We start from the raw sequence: 16,973 nt of genomic DNA, 5'->3' as shown, positions 1-16,973 counted from the left end.
AGGTGCATCAAACAGCCAATGAAGTAAAAGTGGTGAACTTGAGTGATTATATTTGTCTTTGACAATTATCTCTATAGCAAAAAATAATTTACACTTATGAATGGGAGCCTTTAGATTCAGGTAATGTTTACGAAATAGTACAAAACAGTCTGCTATACCATCCTAGAATTTTGACTAATTTTGAAATGTAAAAAATGTGAACACGGATATGGTTTATACTACATCTTGTTACTCAAGAATGTTTGAAAGTAACATTGTAGAGATTTGCAAATGAAACATTTCCCCCAAAAAGCTGGAATTTTTGTTACCATTTTTGTTCTGTGACATAGATATATCAAATATTGTTACTGTTGTAACTGTAGGATAACTAAGTTAGTACACAGTTTATCAAGGACAGAATTTGGGGCACATCTACATTTCAATTACTCACTAGCATTGTACAGTGTAAATAGCAGAATTCAGAAACTTTAATATTAGTAGTAACTACTGTATGTAAATTCTAAGTTATAAAAAATGAAATTATAGATAACGATGGGAGTCAGCAAAGCTTCACCTCATTCTCTAAGCTCTAAAAATGTCCTTGCAAAGTGCAACTTACTTTGCAAAGTGAAAGACTATTTGCCTTTAGTATATCAACATTTTGTGAATATTCACTTTAGTTCATTGTGTGAATATCCACTTCAATTATTCAATCATGTGCAGATTAAATAGGTAAACAGGGATTTGCTTTTCGCATGATTGGATAACTGAAGTAAACCCTTGCAACCCTTTTTGTAAATCACAGGCTTCTGTGAGTTACAACTTATGAATGTATGAGTTATTTTGGGAAAAGGTTGACGAGTACTACTGCAAAGCTAAAATGTAAATTTTTCCTTGCACTATGTCGAGCGTTGACTGACCAAGAAGCTGAATAAAATATAGAATTGCAATTTAAAATGCCTGTGTTTTACATTCTAGCACTGTTGGAGAATACCTTAACCAGGGTTACACTGTGGAAGTTACGTGAGTTAATGCACAATGGTTCATTGGATACAAGGTTAAGTAAACACTATATTTTACAGTACATGGGGAATCCTAATAAATGTTGGTAGTGTCATATTAAAACACGAATTATGGCAATATACCTGAGGCTATCTTTCACTAGACAGCCCCAGGTTTATTCCCTAATTAATTTCCAGAAATTGAAATTATCATTGCATTGCTTCTGTGCTAGTAATATTTAACATGCAGTAATTACTATATAATTAAAGTATTAGCAAATCATGTTGTTGTGTATTCTTATACAGCACATTTAAAAAAAACATAATATCATCAAATCATAACACTGAATAGTGAATAGCAGCATTACCTTTGCAAACTGAAGTTTCCATACTCTTGAAGAAGTTAGTTTTCCAGCTCCAGATCTATGCATAGTAGCTGTGGTGTAAATTGATAATGTATTCTTTTGCTTGGATCTCAGAAGTGCTAGAGATGTTCTTGTGCTAAGCCCTGAAGGGTTGGGATTGCAAGAACTAATGCACCATGAAGCATACACAGAGGACAGCGATTCCTGTTCTGTATGACTGGGTTTGGCATAATTAAGAAAACACCAGCTGACAGTAGTAGTAGTCCGCAAGCTGGGAAACTGGAGTATTTGTTGGATTTCCGATACATCTTTAACAAGTATACTTGCAGTCCCATCTTTTGACCCTGAACTTTCTGACATTTGTTTTAAAATTCCTACACCCAAAATTTTGTTTTTAGGAGGTTCATCCTCAAGAGTTTCACAGGATGTCCTCGGAGGGCTTAAGCTCATATCAGATGCAGCATCTTCATCATAAAATTCATCAGGTGACATTCGACCTTCAGTGGTGTCACTAATCTTGGACTCAGACAACTCCTTCTCTGTACTAGATGAAATGTTAAGAGGAGAATTTGATAATGATGGTGGTGGAGTCTGAGCAGAAGAAAGAATAACTTTTTGCTCTTTTGTGCGACCCTGTCTCACTAACTGAGGTTTTGAGGTTCGTGACAAATTTTTCTTTATGTCAGAATTACTAAGTTCAACTGCACTCAGTTCTTTAACAATTTGTCCATACATTCTTTCTTCTTTAACACGCTTTTGCTGCTTTGTTTCCATAAACAGCTCTAAACTACTGGCAGGGGAAAGCATCCTTTTGCCACCTCCAAAAGTAGATGCACTGTCAGAAGTAGACACCAAACATAACGGTATTGTAGATTCTATGCCAAGTGGTGATGTCTGTGGCACTTTCCATATAGGATACTGTTCCAGTTCTCCACAAGGAGCTAACATTTGGGCTATGTTGAATCCCAAGCCTTTCATGGATGCATTTGTTGCCATTATCTTCTGTGATGTGCTTCCATCCACTTTGCATATAACAATTGATGAGCTATTGGTTTGTGAATGTGTAACAATAATTTGTGAAATGCTAGTGTACATAACACTCCCATAGGATGGCACGTGCGTCTGAATTCTAACTGGAACTATGGGACCTGACAAAGGCTGAAGAAGCCCAGCACTAGGAGAGATAGAAAGTTGTTGGTCAGTGGAAGAATCACTTGATCCGCCACTGTGATCTCTCTGTAGTTTTGAAAGAATGTGTTTAGACTTTTTTGATGATGATGATGATGGTGAGGATGATAAAGATGAGCCAGATTCTAAATATGGTTGACAGCTTTTTTCCATGGTATGCAAATAATTATAAGGCTTGCATCCAGTATGGTCTTGGGCAGTATCAAGATAATAGGAAGAGTGTAGTTCTGATTGGCTTGGTGGCTTGAAATACGTTTTTTGCAAATTTTGCAAATGGTGCTGGAAGTGTCTTTGCAAAGGATCGATGCAAGATGGCCACAAAAGTGGATGAGGGGCTGGTACTTGAGCCATGCATACAGAAGAATAAGGTAACTGAAAGGTACTATGAATTGGTGGATATAAAACTTTCTCATGATGTGGAAATGAATGTTGTTGGTCTGGCAAAAGTCTCTTGGGAATATAGGATGACTGCAGTCCTAAAGGATTTCTTAGCACATCATAGCTAGAAACAGATTGCTGAGAATAAGGAGATGAGGTACATGCAGGTAGTGGAGAAGTACCAACATCTACATTTCCAGCCTCATCAGAGTTTGTAGAAGATGAAGGAGAAAGCTGCCAAGCAACCTGTGAAGACCTCCGACTGCTATGCAGTGGATCAGATTGTTCTTGGCTTCCAGTTTGTTCTTGCTCTGCCTGGGAATTTTCAGGAAAGCCACTAAAAGAAGCTTGACGAACAAGAAAGCACTTTTTCCTTTCACGGGCTGGAGAGAGTGTTGTAGTGATAGCACCAGGCCCAGAGGCATGAGTTAGGTTTCCATAGTCAAAAGATTTGCTTCGAATTTCAGGTATCTCAGTAAGGCTAGGACATGGAATCTGTTCAGAAGAAGAGCGTCTCATTTCTTTCTGATGGTGGTGACCAGGTACAGATAGAGAATAGGCTCCAGGAGGAACAGTTAAAAACTCTGGAGGCCTTCCAATTTCATCCTGTTTAGCTGATACAGCTGATTTGATTATATCATCCCTGTCAAAAGACATTGAAAAACTTGAACTGTGTGATAAATTGCTCTCCTGACTTGGACTACGTGACAGACTCGTTCCTGTGGACTCAAAACTGGATTCTCCAGAGGAGTTTTCCATGTCTGCCAACCGAAGACGTTTCTTTTTTGGTGGCAGTTTTTCTGCAGGAAGTTGTGAAAGGGTTTCACTTCTCTGAGGCCATTGAAATTCTTCTGGGGGTTTTTCAGGCTCTTTAACTGGAATTTCTGGTTCTTTTTCAGGTTTATCAGGTTCCTCTGTAACACGAATCTCCGGCACAGTAATATTATGTTGGCGAACCAATTTGGGTGGCATGTGATATGAAGACTGCTGTGAGTGTTGCGATGGAGATGGTCTTCCTGGAGATTCTGAGACATCTGATGCCTGTGTCCATTCTGGACTCATAGAGGACATTGTATTTCCACTGTCACAGGTTTCTGATGGTGAGCAGGCTGACTGGCTAGCAAGTAGTTCTGTAGATTCAGACCTTTCAAAAGAGTTGGGTCTGCTCAAAGAGTTAGTGTGTTGAATTACAGATATAACGTTTCCAGGAGGCTTTCTACTTGTTATATCTATAATTTTATCAGTGTCTGAAGAAGACTCATCTAATATAGGTACAGGACTTCCCATCTGTTGATGTGATCGACCAATTTCTTGAGGCCCACTGTAAACATACTCTTGCCCTGAAATAGAAAAGCTAGCCCTGCCAGGTTCCTGAACCTGTGTTTTTGTATCAAAGTCTATGATGGCAGGACTACCTGCTGAACTGTTGACTGCATCTGAGGGAGCAGAAATTTCTTCCTCGTCTCCAACACTTTTCTCCTTTCTGCGCTTTCTGTTTTCAATCATTGTTCCAACTCGAGATTGTAAAGGTGCCATTGCATCTATAAAGTATTCACCTCCTGGCTTCATCCCCCCTATGTACTGAACATCTCTATATCCCTGTTTGTGGGCTTCATATTCATCCCATCGTTTTGGATGAATTCCTGAGACACTATATTCATACATTGATGCCATTTTCTTCTCTTTTGAGGAAACTGTTTTTTCATGTAGAACTTTCCTGCTGTAGCCAGAAGGTGTGTTTTTAGGCATTCTGGCATATGGATCAAAATCAGAATGGCCCTCCAAGACCAGCGGCAATTCAAATGCAGCTTGCCTCCTCAGTAGTCTTTGATGTGGGATGCCCGCTGTACCTGGATAAAATACATCATCAGAACCTGTCATTCGCTCATCAAATGAGTGACTGCCCCTTATAGATGGTGGAATACTTAAACTTACTCCAGAGGAGGTTGGCATTGAGTTACTTCTTATAAGTGGTGATACATCATTGGGAGTTTCCAAAAAGACCGCTGTTTGGCCCTGGTGGATGTCTGGATACAGTTTAGATTCACTTTCAAGAGACTCTGTAATAAGCTGTGATTTCTGCAGTTCAGAAACACGGATGCCAGTCAATCTTGACTTCATAGTCTTCAACTTGCTGTGATCCAAAAACTCTTCTCTTTTTGAAATATACTGTGAGATATGCTCCTCAATCACACTAGTGTTACCAACTGACAGACTGACTTCCTGACTTTGCACTGAAGACCTCGGGCTTAGTCTACAATACTTGCCAAAAATGATTTCTTCATAGGAAGTTGCATTAGTATTAGGAGGACTTATATTCTGATCTGCACTTTCTGATCTTGAAAAATATCCAGAGTCTGTGCTTCCTTTACTGTGAGGACTTAAAAGATTTAAAGACTTCTCTGAATCATGCCCTTTTTTTTCTGTAATCTTTAGTGCAAGTTTTTGTTTAGCGGTATGTGGTTCATTCATTTTTCCACTTAATGATGGGTTGTGCATTAGTTCAGGTGTTATAAAATGAGGGTTTTCACTGGATAAACTAGTTCCACTTTTAGGGATTATCAGTATTGGCACTTTCATTGAGCCACTTAAAGATTCTTCTGATGTGTGAAAACCTGGATCTAAAAGTTCCCCACTTTTGACAGCCAGATCCAATGGAATCTGGGAAATGGGGCTTTCAGAGTCTTCTACTAGTAACAATGTCTCTTCATCAGTGTCCGTACTCTGCTCCCCGTCAGAATGTATTTCTGTCTCTATATCAATACAAGACGATTCTAAATCTAGTTTGGACACAGCAGAGTCGGCGAAAGGAACTAATCCAGCTTTTATAGCATGTGCATGCGACTTCCTGTGCTTATACAAATTGCTTTTTGTTTTGAAGGAAAAACCACATGGTACACAGGGATAGGGGCGCTCTCCAGTATGAGATCGTATATGTTTTTTCAGCACACTTGGTTTGGCACAAGCCCGTGTACAATACGGACATATATACTTGCCAGGTTTTTTGGGCTTTTGCTCCTTTTTATGGATGTCTTCTGATTGCTCAGTAGATTTTTGTGAATACTGGCTGAATGAGGCAAGTGCTGAAAACTTTTTTCTGGAGAATGGAGCACTGGGTCCATGCATTCGAAGGAATAAATCCTCTGGAGCAACAGGCAAGTGACTATAAGGGTAAGCATGTCCTTCCAGACTCTGGTGAGGCTTTGTGCTATGCACCAACCTCTGTTGATGAAGATTATGTTGTGGAAATGAGAGTGAATGCCTATGAGTGTAAGAACCCGGGCGTTTTTGCGTAAATTGCTTTTCTGGCATCTGCTGTGTGGCTTCATTTTGTGCTCCTGTTTTTAAGGAACTAAAATATTGTACTGATGCTGGGTTTGAGAGATGCTCAGGGTTAACCTTTGGCTGCCTTTCTCCTTCTTGAATATCATAAATGCTCATTGTAACTACAGCTGGATTCTCTTGACACCATCTGTTTGGTACTATGTCAGATTCTCCACATGTTGAGGTAGATTCTTGCCCTAACACGGTGTCTCCAGAGTCCATTTTGATTGACTTGGTCTTCAGTGCTAGCTTACTTTAATGCTATATAGACACATGGGGTTCGAGTGACTTTGCTCTTTAAATGAATGTTTCTTCCATTTTCCAAAAATCTCTTCAAGTCAGCTACTGAAAGAGTTCATGTAGTAGTAGTATGTGGATATTAGATTAAGTTGTAATGCATGACACCAGATTTCCACGCTCTTGATGCTGAATAACCGGTATATGGAGGCTCCAGTGGGTAATTCTGGACTAAAGTGCAGATCTAGTCATCACAATTGTTGAACCTATAGACATACAAAACAAAGCGTAAATGAGGAATCAACATTCACTCTGGAAAAAGTATTAGTAGAGAAATAAAAGATGTAAAACTTGGAATCTTACACATGAACTTCTTACACAACCTAGGCAAAAGCTAGAGATGAATGAAACCGTGCAAAATGTCATTTTATTTCACTGAGCAATCTGAAAGTGTTTAGATAAAGTGAACTTCAGTAATCCCCCATTATGTCCACATGCCTTTGATTAAAAACCACAGCAGACTGAGTGAACTATCAATGCAGACAACCCAGAATTAAAGTGTTATTAACCCAAAAGCAAACATTTATTATATTGCAGCTTACCATTTCTTAGATGTGAAGGCTACATTCATTTTCTTTTGAGGAATTATTTCCTTTATTTTCACCTGGTGATCTGGCCAGTAAGTCTGTTGTTTTTCAAAAGAGCAAGCTCAAGCAGAATGTATCAGTTACAGAGATGAGACAAATCATCAAGCACTAGCAGGGGTGCTTACACTGATTGGCTTTTATTTAGTTACAGAAAACCTTTATCCCAAAGGAAAATAAAAATGTTTGCTGTAACTGCTTTTAAAGTTTTAGCAGGAGTCTGGCTGCCATTTGTTAGTGTACCTAAATCTGCTAGTACATCCAACACTCCCCTCACCCCTAGCTGACAATGCTGCTGTTCAAAGGTGCCCACTGTGCTCATTCATCCAGAGCGGGGGCACTCTAATACATGAGTTGCATTATTGGCCAGATCCCCAGATGAAAACAGAGGGGATAAAGCCTTAGAATGGAAAACTAATGTAACCACCACATCTAAGGATTGGTAAGCTGCAATATATGACATTTTTGGATTTGGGGTTAATACCGCTTAACCTCCCTGGCGGTATGATTGTTTCAGATTTTAGGTGCTGAAAGCAGTACCATTATTTTGTTAGTAATTCTAAAGGACGAGCAGCCCAAACCAACTATTTACATATGATTTTTTTTACTGTGCGTTCTCCTTTATAACATCTCGGATATGATAAAGTTTGAAACACAAAATCATAAACTATAATATAATAAATAACTATAAATAAGTTAAAGTATATATGCGTATATATATATATATATATATATATATATATATATATATATATATATATACGTATACATATATTATATATATATGTATGTGTGTGTGTGTATGCACATATATATATATATATAGATATACGTGTATATCTATATATATGTATATATACATACATATAAATATATATATATATATATATAGTACAGTAAAACTGCAGAAAAGGGCACTGGGGGGCAAACTAATGTCAATTTATTTTATTTTGTAATGTAATCCAATAGGATTACAATATATCAGTGTGTTTTACTTTTCAAATTTACCGCCGGTTCCACCCCCCTGCGAGCGTCACATCGCAGGAGACGGAAGCCGAGGCTCACAGCATCGGGCGGAAGATCCGGCCGCTGTATGCTGCAGGGACACATTGCGGGATCCCGGGGACAAGGTAAGTAACCTCTACCTGGATCCAGCGATGCTCCCTGGCGGTACCCTGAGTGTGGCTCGGGGTTACAGCTAATGACACTAAAATTACACCCCGAGCCACACTCGGGAATACCACTAAGGAGGTTAATATTCCCATCAGGCTACATGCATAGGTAGGTAGATCACTGATAATGAGGGATTGTTTTACTAAGGCAAATAGAAAGTTCACTTTACATGGGAAGTTGCATTTTGCAAGGTATTTATCCCTAGAGCTTAGTGAATTGGGTGAAGCTCTGCTGATTTCCATCATCCAATCATGTGCAAGCAAAAATTACGTTTTTTTTTTTTTTTTTTTGGATATGCTTTTCAAAGTGAAACTTTCCACATTTACTAAGCTCTAGGGAAATTTTTCATTTACAGTGCAGCTTCTCTTGCAAAGTAAACATCCTGTTTGCCTTTAGTAAATCAAACCCTTAGTCTTTCTAAGCCATGGGTGCTCAACCTGTGGCCCTCCAGCTGTTGCGGAACTACAAGTCCTATCATGCCTCTGCCCTTGGGGGTCATGCGTGTAACTGCCAGCCTTGCAATATCCCATGAGACTTGTAGTTCTGCAGCAGCTGGAGAGCCACAGGTTGAGCACCCATATTTTAAGCAGTTTCGGGTTTACCATTCAGCTATTAAATAAGCAATATGGTTTAATTCATACATACTCAATACCAAACAAATGGATAATATTCTACAAGATTAAAATGTTTAACACTGCAGTCTTTAAATCCAACTCACTTTGTTTGCTCTTAACAATTATACTGTTGTGTTACTAATCGGTGCACAAAACACTCTCATACCCATGTGTGAACTCACTCTCAGAAGAACTACAAATTAGACAGGTCAGAACCCCCATTCCAGTAATGCTAAATTATCCTCCCCACATCTTCCTCTCCACTGACATAAATAAGCCAAGCATACATGTTTACAAGGCACACTGCAAGGGTTTACCTATTCACATTGTGCCTGTATATGGGTGCCCTAAGTGTACAAAACAAAATCACCTCCTAATGTGAACTTGACCTGACTTAAATGTTTTAAAGGTGTTGTGCCTGCAAGCTCAGGTATTATTCTACAAATCCAAACATGTGTGCTAGCCCTCTAAACTTTTTTCCCAATGGGGTTTAGTTACCAAAACTAGAGAATGCAAAATCTGGTACAGCTCTGCACAGAAACCAATCAGCTTCCATTTTTTTGTAAAAGCTTAATTGAACAAGTTGGAGTTAGAAGCTGATTGGTTACCATGCACAGATGCACCAGATTTTGCACTCTCCAGTTTTAGTAAATCACCCCCCAACATGTACATGGAGCCTTGACTTCTGCCCAATCTGAGATTAAGCGTCACCACTTTTACTGCTACGCCTCACCCCTTTTAGTGCTAAGCCCCACCACACATGTGATGCCTAAGTATCCTCAGTGGGAAGTAGAAGATTTGGCATTTCATAGTTTAATGTCGGGGATAGAGCTTAACATCAGTGGGGGTTTGCTAAATCTTGATTTTGGTAGAAGTGGTGACCCCATGCACAGTCCAATCCTAATATCCAATAGAGACAGAGGGATTGATTTGATGACTAGTACAGGTCCTTGCTAGCGGTTTTAGACCAGGTCAGGTTTTCTTGAACTTTAATTTAACCACCTCCCACCCGGCCCCTGTACATATACGGCCGGGTGGGAGTCTCATCCTTCTGATTGGACGTTTCCGGAACGTCCTTCAGAAGGAGCGAGATCACGCCACCGCGGGCACGCGCAGCGGCGAGATCTCGATGTGCCTGTGTCCCTCGGACACAGAGCAACAAGTTGCATCAGGAGGGCCCTGTGATTGGCCCTCCTGATCACATGACGGCTGTGTCCAATCACAGCCGTCATGTAATGTAAATACAGCCATTGTAACGGCTTTGATCTCTTCTTCTCCTCACACAGATCCTGTCAGTGAGGAGAAGAAGATGATCTGTGCTGCAGCCAGGGGGATCAGTGAGTTTTTCTAATTACTCACTGATCACAGTGCAGCCCTGGGGGGGGGGGGGGGTGCCACTAGAGCCTCCAGGGATGCCCACTCATGACCACCAGGGATGCCCACCATGGCCACCAGGGATGGCAATCAGGGCTCAGAGAGCCTGCCAGTGGTGCCCTCCCTATCAGTGCTGCCCACCAATGCCATCTATCAGTGCTGCCCACCAGTGCCCATTATTGCCAGCTATCAGTGCCGCCCACCAGTGCCCATTATTGCCCACCAGTGCTGCCTATCAGTGCAACAGCGCTAAAAATTGGTCTGGGAAGGAAGGGGGTTTAAGTGCCCAGTATTGAGGTAGTTAATATGAACTTAAGACATGAGCTCTATATGTATACTGTATATATGTATGTTAAAATGTTCAAAATAATTCATGCAGCAAAACAAAAAAAGAAAAATTGGCATCAACAACCAGGTCTGCAACTTATGAAGCACAAACTTGTATGCAGTGTTATACAATGGCTTCACCTATACCCCTATACAACTTGTTTTTATTTTAGAAAACTATTATGTAATTTTCACAGTAATTGTATAGCAAACTGTATTTAAGATTTATTCCCCTAAACTGGAACAGTAAATTTTGTAGCCCTGAGGTTAAGGTATGAGTCCCCCTCAATCCCGAAATCCATACTAGGATGACACTGTCTAGTTGTCCTAAACTCCTACAATAAACAGTTCAAGGTATTTCCTTTGAAGAAATCTTCTTCAGAATATATGGACGTGGTTAACAGATGAAATAAAGACTTATTTCAGAACATCTGAAGACTTTCAGTTTAACACACTCCAGTCATGTGGAAATCTTAAGAGCTTAGCCATAACTGTTTATGACCATTCAAGAAAACAAGGAATGTGTTCATTCCTAAATAATTTATTACCATTGTCATCTTTTGTGAAGATGTAAAAACCTGCGATTATTTTACAAACCTAAATTACAGAAGGTGAATAGGCTAAGGTTTTCTGTGGTGAGATCTTACACTAACTAAAAGACGCACTATTGCAGGTCAGACACATGACAAGAGACATTCACAATAAAAGACTTACGTCTACTTCCTATATTTAAGTCTGTGTTTCCATGCTACGCAAAAAAACATTACTTCTACTACATCTATATCATAAAAAAGAAAATAATTTGAAGTACCTGTTAGCATCAAGAATTTCATACACATGGCTAGGCTGAAGTTGTCTGTAAACGAGAAGAAAACAAGTGTTTGATTAGCATTAAAACTCTGCTTTACTACTAAGAGGAAAGGAGCTACAGGACCATAAAAAGGAAGGGAAAACACACTAAACTTTTGAATTTTCTTGCATGCAAGTTTTTGGGCAGACCTCATGTTTGCATAATGAAAGCCATTGCACCCAGCTGCCAAGAATAACAAGCACAGGAAATGAGCAGTGAAAGTATGCTATTTGCTGTGTGCAAGCCTCTCTGAACTCTGTTCTGTCATATTATTCTTTACCTGATATTGTTCTTAGCACCTTTGACACTTGATATTTTTTGTACACACTCATTTTAATTATCTCACTTTACCAGTCTTCATTCAATATATAAGTGCCCAAATCTTTAACATAAGCACAAAAGGCTCATCAGCATTCATTACCTCTTCCTAAAATGTCTAAATCCCCTTCTATTTAAGGTAGAATAAAATTGATGAGTAAAAGAGAAAAAAAAATTCTACCTATGCATGTTTCTACTTGTCAGAACTGTTTTGCTACATATCATGATGAAAGAGCCACAAACAGCTTAGATAGTATGAAACTGAAACTGCTTGGACATATGTTATTTCAACTTCCGCTCAAAGGGACAGGTTTTTTTTGCACGTTATGTCACTCACGTTCTCGTGGTGTAACTTGCTGAAGGTTGAATGCGAATTACTCATACTTGTCATATATATACAGTATCTCACAAAAGTGAGTACACCCCTCACATTTTTGTAAATATTTTATTATATCTTTTCATATGAAAACACTGAAGAAATTACACTTTGCTACAATGTAAAGTAGTAAGTGTACAGCTTGTATAACTGTGTAAATTTGCTGTCCCCTCAAAATAACTCAACACACAGCCATTAATAAAAAGGAATAATAGTAGCGCTAGAACAATCTAAAAAAGTTCCTGGAAGAGTTCCTACAATCACCCGTGGATGATCACCAAGTTGACAGTGCAGTTGATAAACAGTCCTCACAGTCTTTTAGTCAAATGATCCCATAGGTGAAATATGAACATCAGTCCACTTTCAGATCTTCAATCACCATAAAAAATTAATGTATTGTTGACGACAGTGTTTGGATATATGCCAAAACTCCGTGCAATCTGATAGGATCACCACAAGTCCACCACCAAGTGCAACCATTAATGTCTAAACTGCAGGCAACAAAAGTGAATAGGCCCCTAAGTGAAAATGTCCAAATTGGGCCCAATTAGCCATTTTCCCTCCCCGATGTAATATGACTCTTTAGTGTTACAAGGTCTAAGGTGTAAATGGGGAGCAGATGTGTTAAATTTGGTGTTATCGCTCTCAGTCTCTCATAGTGGTCACTGAAAGTTTAACATGGCACCTCATGGCAAAGAACTCTCTGAGGATCTGAAAAAAAAGAATTGTTGCTCTACATAAAGATGGCGTAGGCTATAAAACGATTGCCAAGACCCTGAAACTGAGCTGCAGCATGGTGCTTAAGACCATACAGCAGACAGGTTCCACTCAGAACAGGCTGTGGTCCATGGTCGACCAAAGAAGTTGAGTGCACGTGCTCAGCATCATATCCAGAGGTTGTCTTTGGGAAATAGATGTACGAGTGCTGCCAGCATTGCTAAAGAGGTTGAAGGGGTGGGGGGTCAGCCTGTCAGTGCTCAGAACATAGGCCGCACACTGTATCAAATTGGTCTGCATGGCTGTCGTCCCAGAAGAAAGCCTCTTGAAAAAATGATGCAAAAGAAAGCCCGCAAACAGTTTGCTGAAGGCAAGCAGACTAAGGACATTGATTACTGGAATCATGTCCTATGGTTTGATGAGAACAAGTTAAACTTATTTGGTTCAGATGGTGTAAAGCGTGTGTGGTGGCAACCAGGTGAGGAGTACAAAGACAAGTGTGTCCTGCCTACAGTCAAGCATGGTGGTGGGAGTGTCATGGTCTGGGGCTGCATCAGTGCTGCCGGCACTATGGGAGCTACAGTTCATTGAGGGAACCATAAATGCCAACATGTACTGTGACATACTGAAGCAGAGCATGATCCCCTCCCTTCAAAGACTGGGCCGCAGGGCAATATTCCAACATGATAATGACCCCAAACACACCTCCAAGACGCCCACTGCCTTGCTAAAGAAGCTGAGGGTGAAGGTGATGGACTGGTCAAGCATGTCTCCAGACCTAAACCCTACTGAGCATCTGTGGGGCATCCTCAAATGGAAGGCGGAGGAGCGCAAGGTCTCTAACATACAATAGCTCCATGATGTCACCATGGAGGAGAGGAAGTGGCAACTTGTGAAGCTCTGGTGAACTCCATGCCCAAAAGGGTTAAGGCAGTGCTGCAAAATAATGGTGGGCACACAAAATATTGACACTTTGGGCCCAAATTTGACATTTTACCTTAGGGATGTACTTACTTTTGTTGCCAGCGGTTTAGACATTAATGGCTGTGTGTTGAGTTATTTTGAGGGGACAGCAAATTTACACTGTTATACAAGCTGTACACTCACTACTTTACATTGTAGCAAATTGTCATTTCTTTAGTGTTGTCACATAAAAAGATATAATAAAAAATATTTACAAAAATGTGAGGGATGTACTCACTTTTGTGAGATAATGTATATTACTCTAACTCAGGGAGAACACAGCCTAACTGTGAACACAACCTAGTGACTAGCTTAATTTCCATTATAAACTCAGTCAGTCGCATTCATTTTTTTAAGAGCAAGTAGCGATGTATGTTGTTTTGTACAGAGAATATGACACTGCTCTATTTCTGTGTAAAAATATTTTAAGAAGATTTCCAGGTATGGCATTTTATACAGAGTTACATTGGTCATACTTGGATGCACTTGGATGTACCATATTCGTGGGGTCCATCTAGAACAGGCTTTTTCAACTAGACTGCCTTCTGGTTTCTTTAGGGGTGCCTTTGCAAAATTCCTAAAAAAGCCCCAGATTGCCCATAAATTGTCAACAAGCTGGCAGTTGGATCAAGCTTACATGTATTTTTGTGCAGCATTACAACCTTGGGCACCATGCTGGCCAGTTGCTGGCGTCCCAACAACTGATGACTGAATTTGTATACCTGCACAGTATCCTTGTTTTCCCCTCTCCATCAACACTGGGGTCACTTTAGTTGAGTTAGGAAGAGAAACTGAGGGAGAAGAGACATGCTGAATACTAGTCAGTACCACTGTGCATAGGTATATTGCTTCATAAGAATTAATCACCTCTAATGTTGAGTGTAGTATGATTTTGGTTACCACATTATGTAAAACTATTAGTTTGGTTTTTTACACTTAAGAATGGGGTGTCTCGAGATTGTGCTGAGTTTTAAAGGGCGCCTTGACTAAAAAAAAAAAGGTTGAGAAACAGTGATCTAGACTAAGGATGGAAAACACTGTGGTAGGCACCACTATTGCCAGGGATCTCTACTAGCTTCCATTTCCCGTGCCGAGTGGCTACCCAGCTGCACTCTGAACACCGGAGGTCGTCTGCACAATAACCATTCAGAGAATGCTTTGCATTTTGTACTATGATTGCAATATATTCTCCGATTAGAAGAGATAGAGATGCGGGCTGGTGATGTCACGATCTCCACCTCATCCAATCAGAGAATTCTCCAGATACATTAAAAACATGCAAAGCATTCTCTAAATGGTGCCTGTGCTGAGTGACTGACCTCCTGTATTCAGAAAAAGGGGGAGTGCCTGTTTTAAGCCCCCCTTTCTTCATGGGATTATGTCAGCAGAACGGGTTTCCAGACTCCGCACACCTGCACATGTATCTGTGAGGGAAGACATGTGAAGGAAAGGTCAAGTGACCTAGAATGTTCTAGAGGGGTCTTGTGGCCCTATATAAGGCTGAGGTGAGCTCTCAAGAAGTGCCAGCTGTTAGGTATACACCGCCTGTAAGCTTCCCACCCGCCTGCCCGTTTTGTCATGTCCATATTATATGGTGGGCCACCTTGTTAGCAAGGGGGACAGTTCTTTTTTTAAATTTCTGTTATTTGTATAAATGGCTCGAGTCGTAGTGACTGGGTCTGCTTTGGTTTTTGGCTAAGCGTCGGTTCACACTACCGCGACGCTACTTCGGGTGGCGACCTCCTAGGTCACGGTGCGAGCAGCGCGCCGCGACCTCGGAGCGGCCGCCACGGACTTCATAACATTGAAGTCTATGGCGGTCGCCTCCTGGTCGCCCCAAAGAAGCTCCGGACCCTTTTTCTAGGTCGGAGCGACTTGTGTCGCTCCTATTAGAACGGGTCCGTAGCTTCCCTATGGGAGGCGACCTGCGGCGACCTCTGAGGCGACCAGGTCGCCTCACAGGTCGCCCTAGTGTGAACCGGCAATAAATGATTTATTTATTTTTATTCATTATTTGTTTTGTGATGTGATTTTTAAAGTTTAAAAAATAAATAAATCAAATGCTATTTTTAAACCTTTAGACAATCCGGTACATCAGACGGACTCCGTTTATCTCAGCGGGGGACCGATCTGCCAATCCCCTGCTGAGCAGGTGGATGGCAGCTGTGTCTCCGCGCTGTGTGTGGAGACTGAGCTGTCAGGTTCCGCTGTTCTCTATGGGGGAATCGGATGGGAACGGACTGTCTGTCCATTCTCATCCGATCCTCTGGACGGATGGAAAATAGGGTTTCCATCCGTCCAGATTTTACGGATTGGATCAGATGTCAGCGGACATGTCTCCGCTGACTCATAGAGATGATTGGGGCGTCTATTCAGATCCGCCAAAAAAACTGACAGGTGGATCTGAACGGTCCACCTGTGTGAAAGGGGCCTTAAAGAATAAATAAGGGTAGCGGAAAATTTTATGTCATTCTTTGTGTTTAGTGTTTTTATTTATTATTTATTGTTTTTTCTTGCATGCTGCCTATGATCCCATGCAGCAGAGCACCCAGAAACCAGTGAAGATCACTGTAGTGTTGGTGTACAGTGATCCAAGCTGGACCAATGTCACTATGTATAAAACGCCATACCTGGAATTCATCTTACATAGTTACATAGTAGTTGAGGTTGAATAAAGACAATAGTCCATCCAGTTCAACCTGTGTAGGTGTGTGTGGACGTATTCATTTCCCATACCCTTGAATGTTTAGATCTTGGAGATGTATGTCCAAGTGTCCTTTAAAAGTAGCCATACTCCCCGCAGTTACTACCATTTGTGGAAGCGAGTTCCACAATCTTATTGCCCTTACTGTAAAAAAACCCTTGCATAGCCTGAGGTTAAATTGCTTTGAATGGCCTCATGTCCTCTTGCACTCCTCATCATTTTTTTTCTATGCTGAGATCACTGTTGAGATATTTGTAAATCACTATCATGTCCCCTCTCAGGCATCTCTTCTCTAGGGAGAATAAATCGAGTGCTTGTAATCACTCCTCATAATTTAGGTCTTCCAATCCCCTAATTAGCTTAGTTGCCCTTCTTTGGACTCTTTCCAGTTCCAGCACATCCTTTCTGAGGATTGGCTACCAGAACTGCACAGAATACTCC

The 16,973-nt window shown here is 40.7% G+C and overlaps 1 protein-coding gene across 1 annotated transcript in view; it reads right to left on the bottom strand.

Moving 5' to 3' along the window:
- HIVEP2 (HIVEP zinc finger 2) overlaps positions 1–16,973 on the bottom strand; it is a 143,387-nt gene that overhangs the window by 34,398 nt on the left and 92,016 nt on the right. The window contains exons 3-4 of the mRNA XM_082252524.1: positions 11,416–11,460; positions 1,349–6,738 (exon numbers count right to left, since the gene is read on the bottom strand). Of these exons, the coding sequence (XP_082108650.1) occupies positions 1,349–6,457 (5,109 nt within the window). The 5' untranslated portion in view covers positions 6,458–6,738; positions 11,416–11,460. The remainder of the gene's footprint in view (positions 1–1,348; positions 6,739–11,415; positions 11,461–16,973) is intronic.

This window comes from Pelophylax lessonae (assembly GCF_965119305.1).
Source record: "Pelophylax lessonae genome assembly, chromosome: 3".
Classification (NCBI taxonomy): Eukaryota; Metazoa; Chordata; class Amphibia; order Anura; family Ranidae; genus Pelophylax; species Pelophylax lessonae.
Note: the sequence above shows the minus strand (reverse complement) of the source record. Positions and strands in the feature narration are given on the sequence as shown.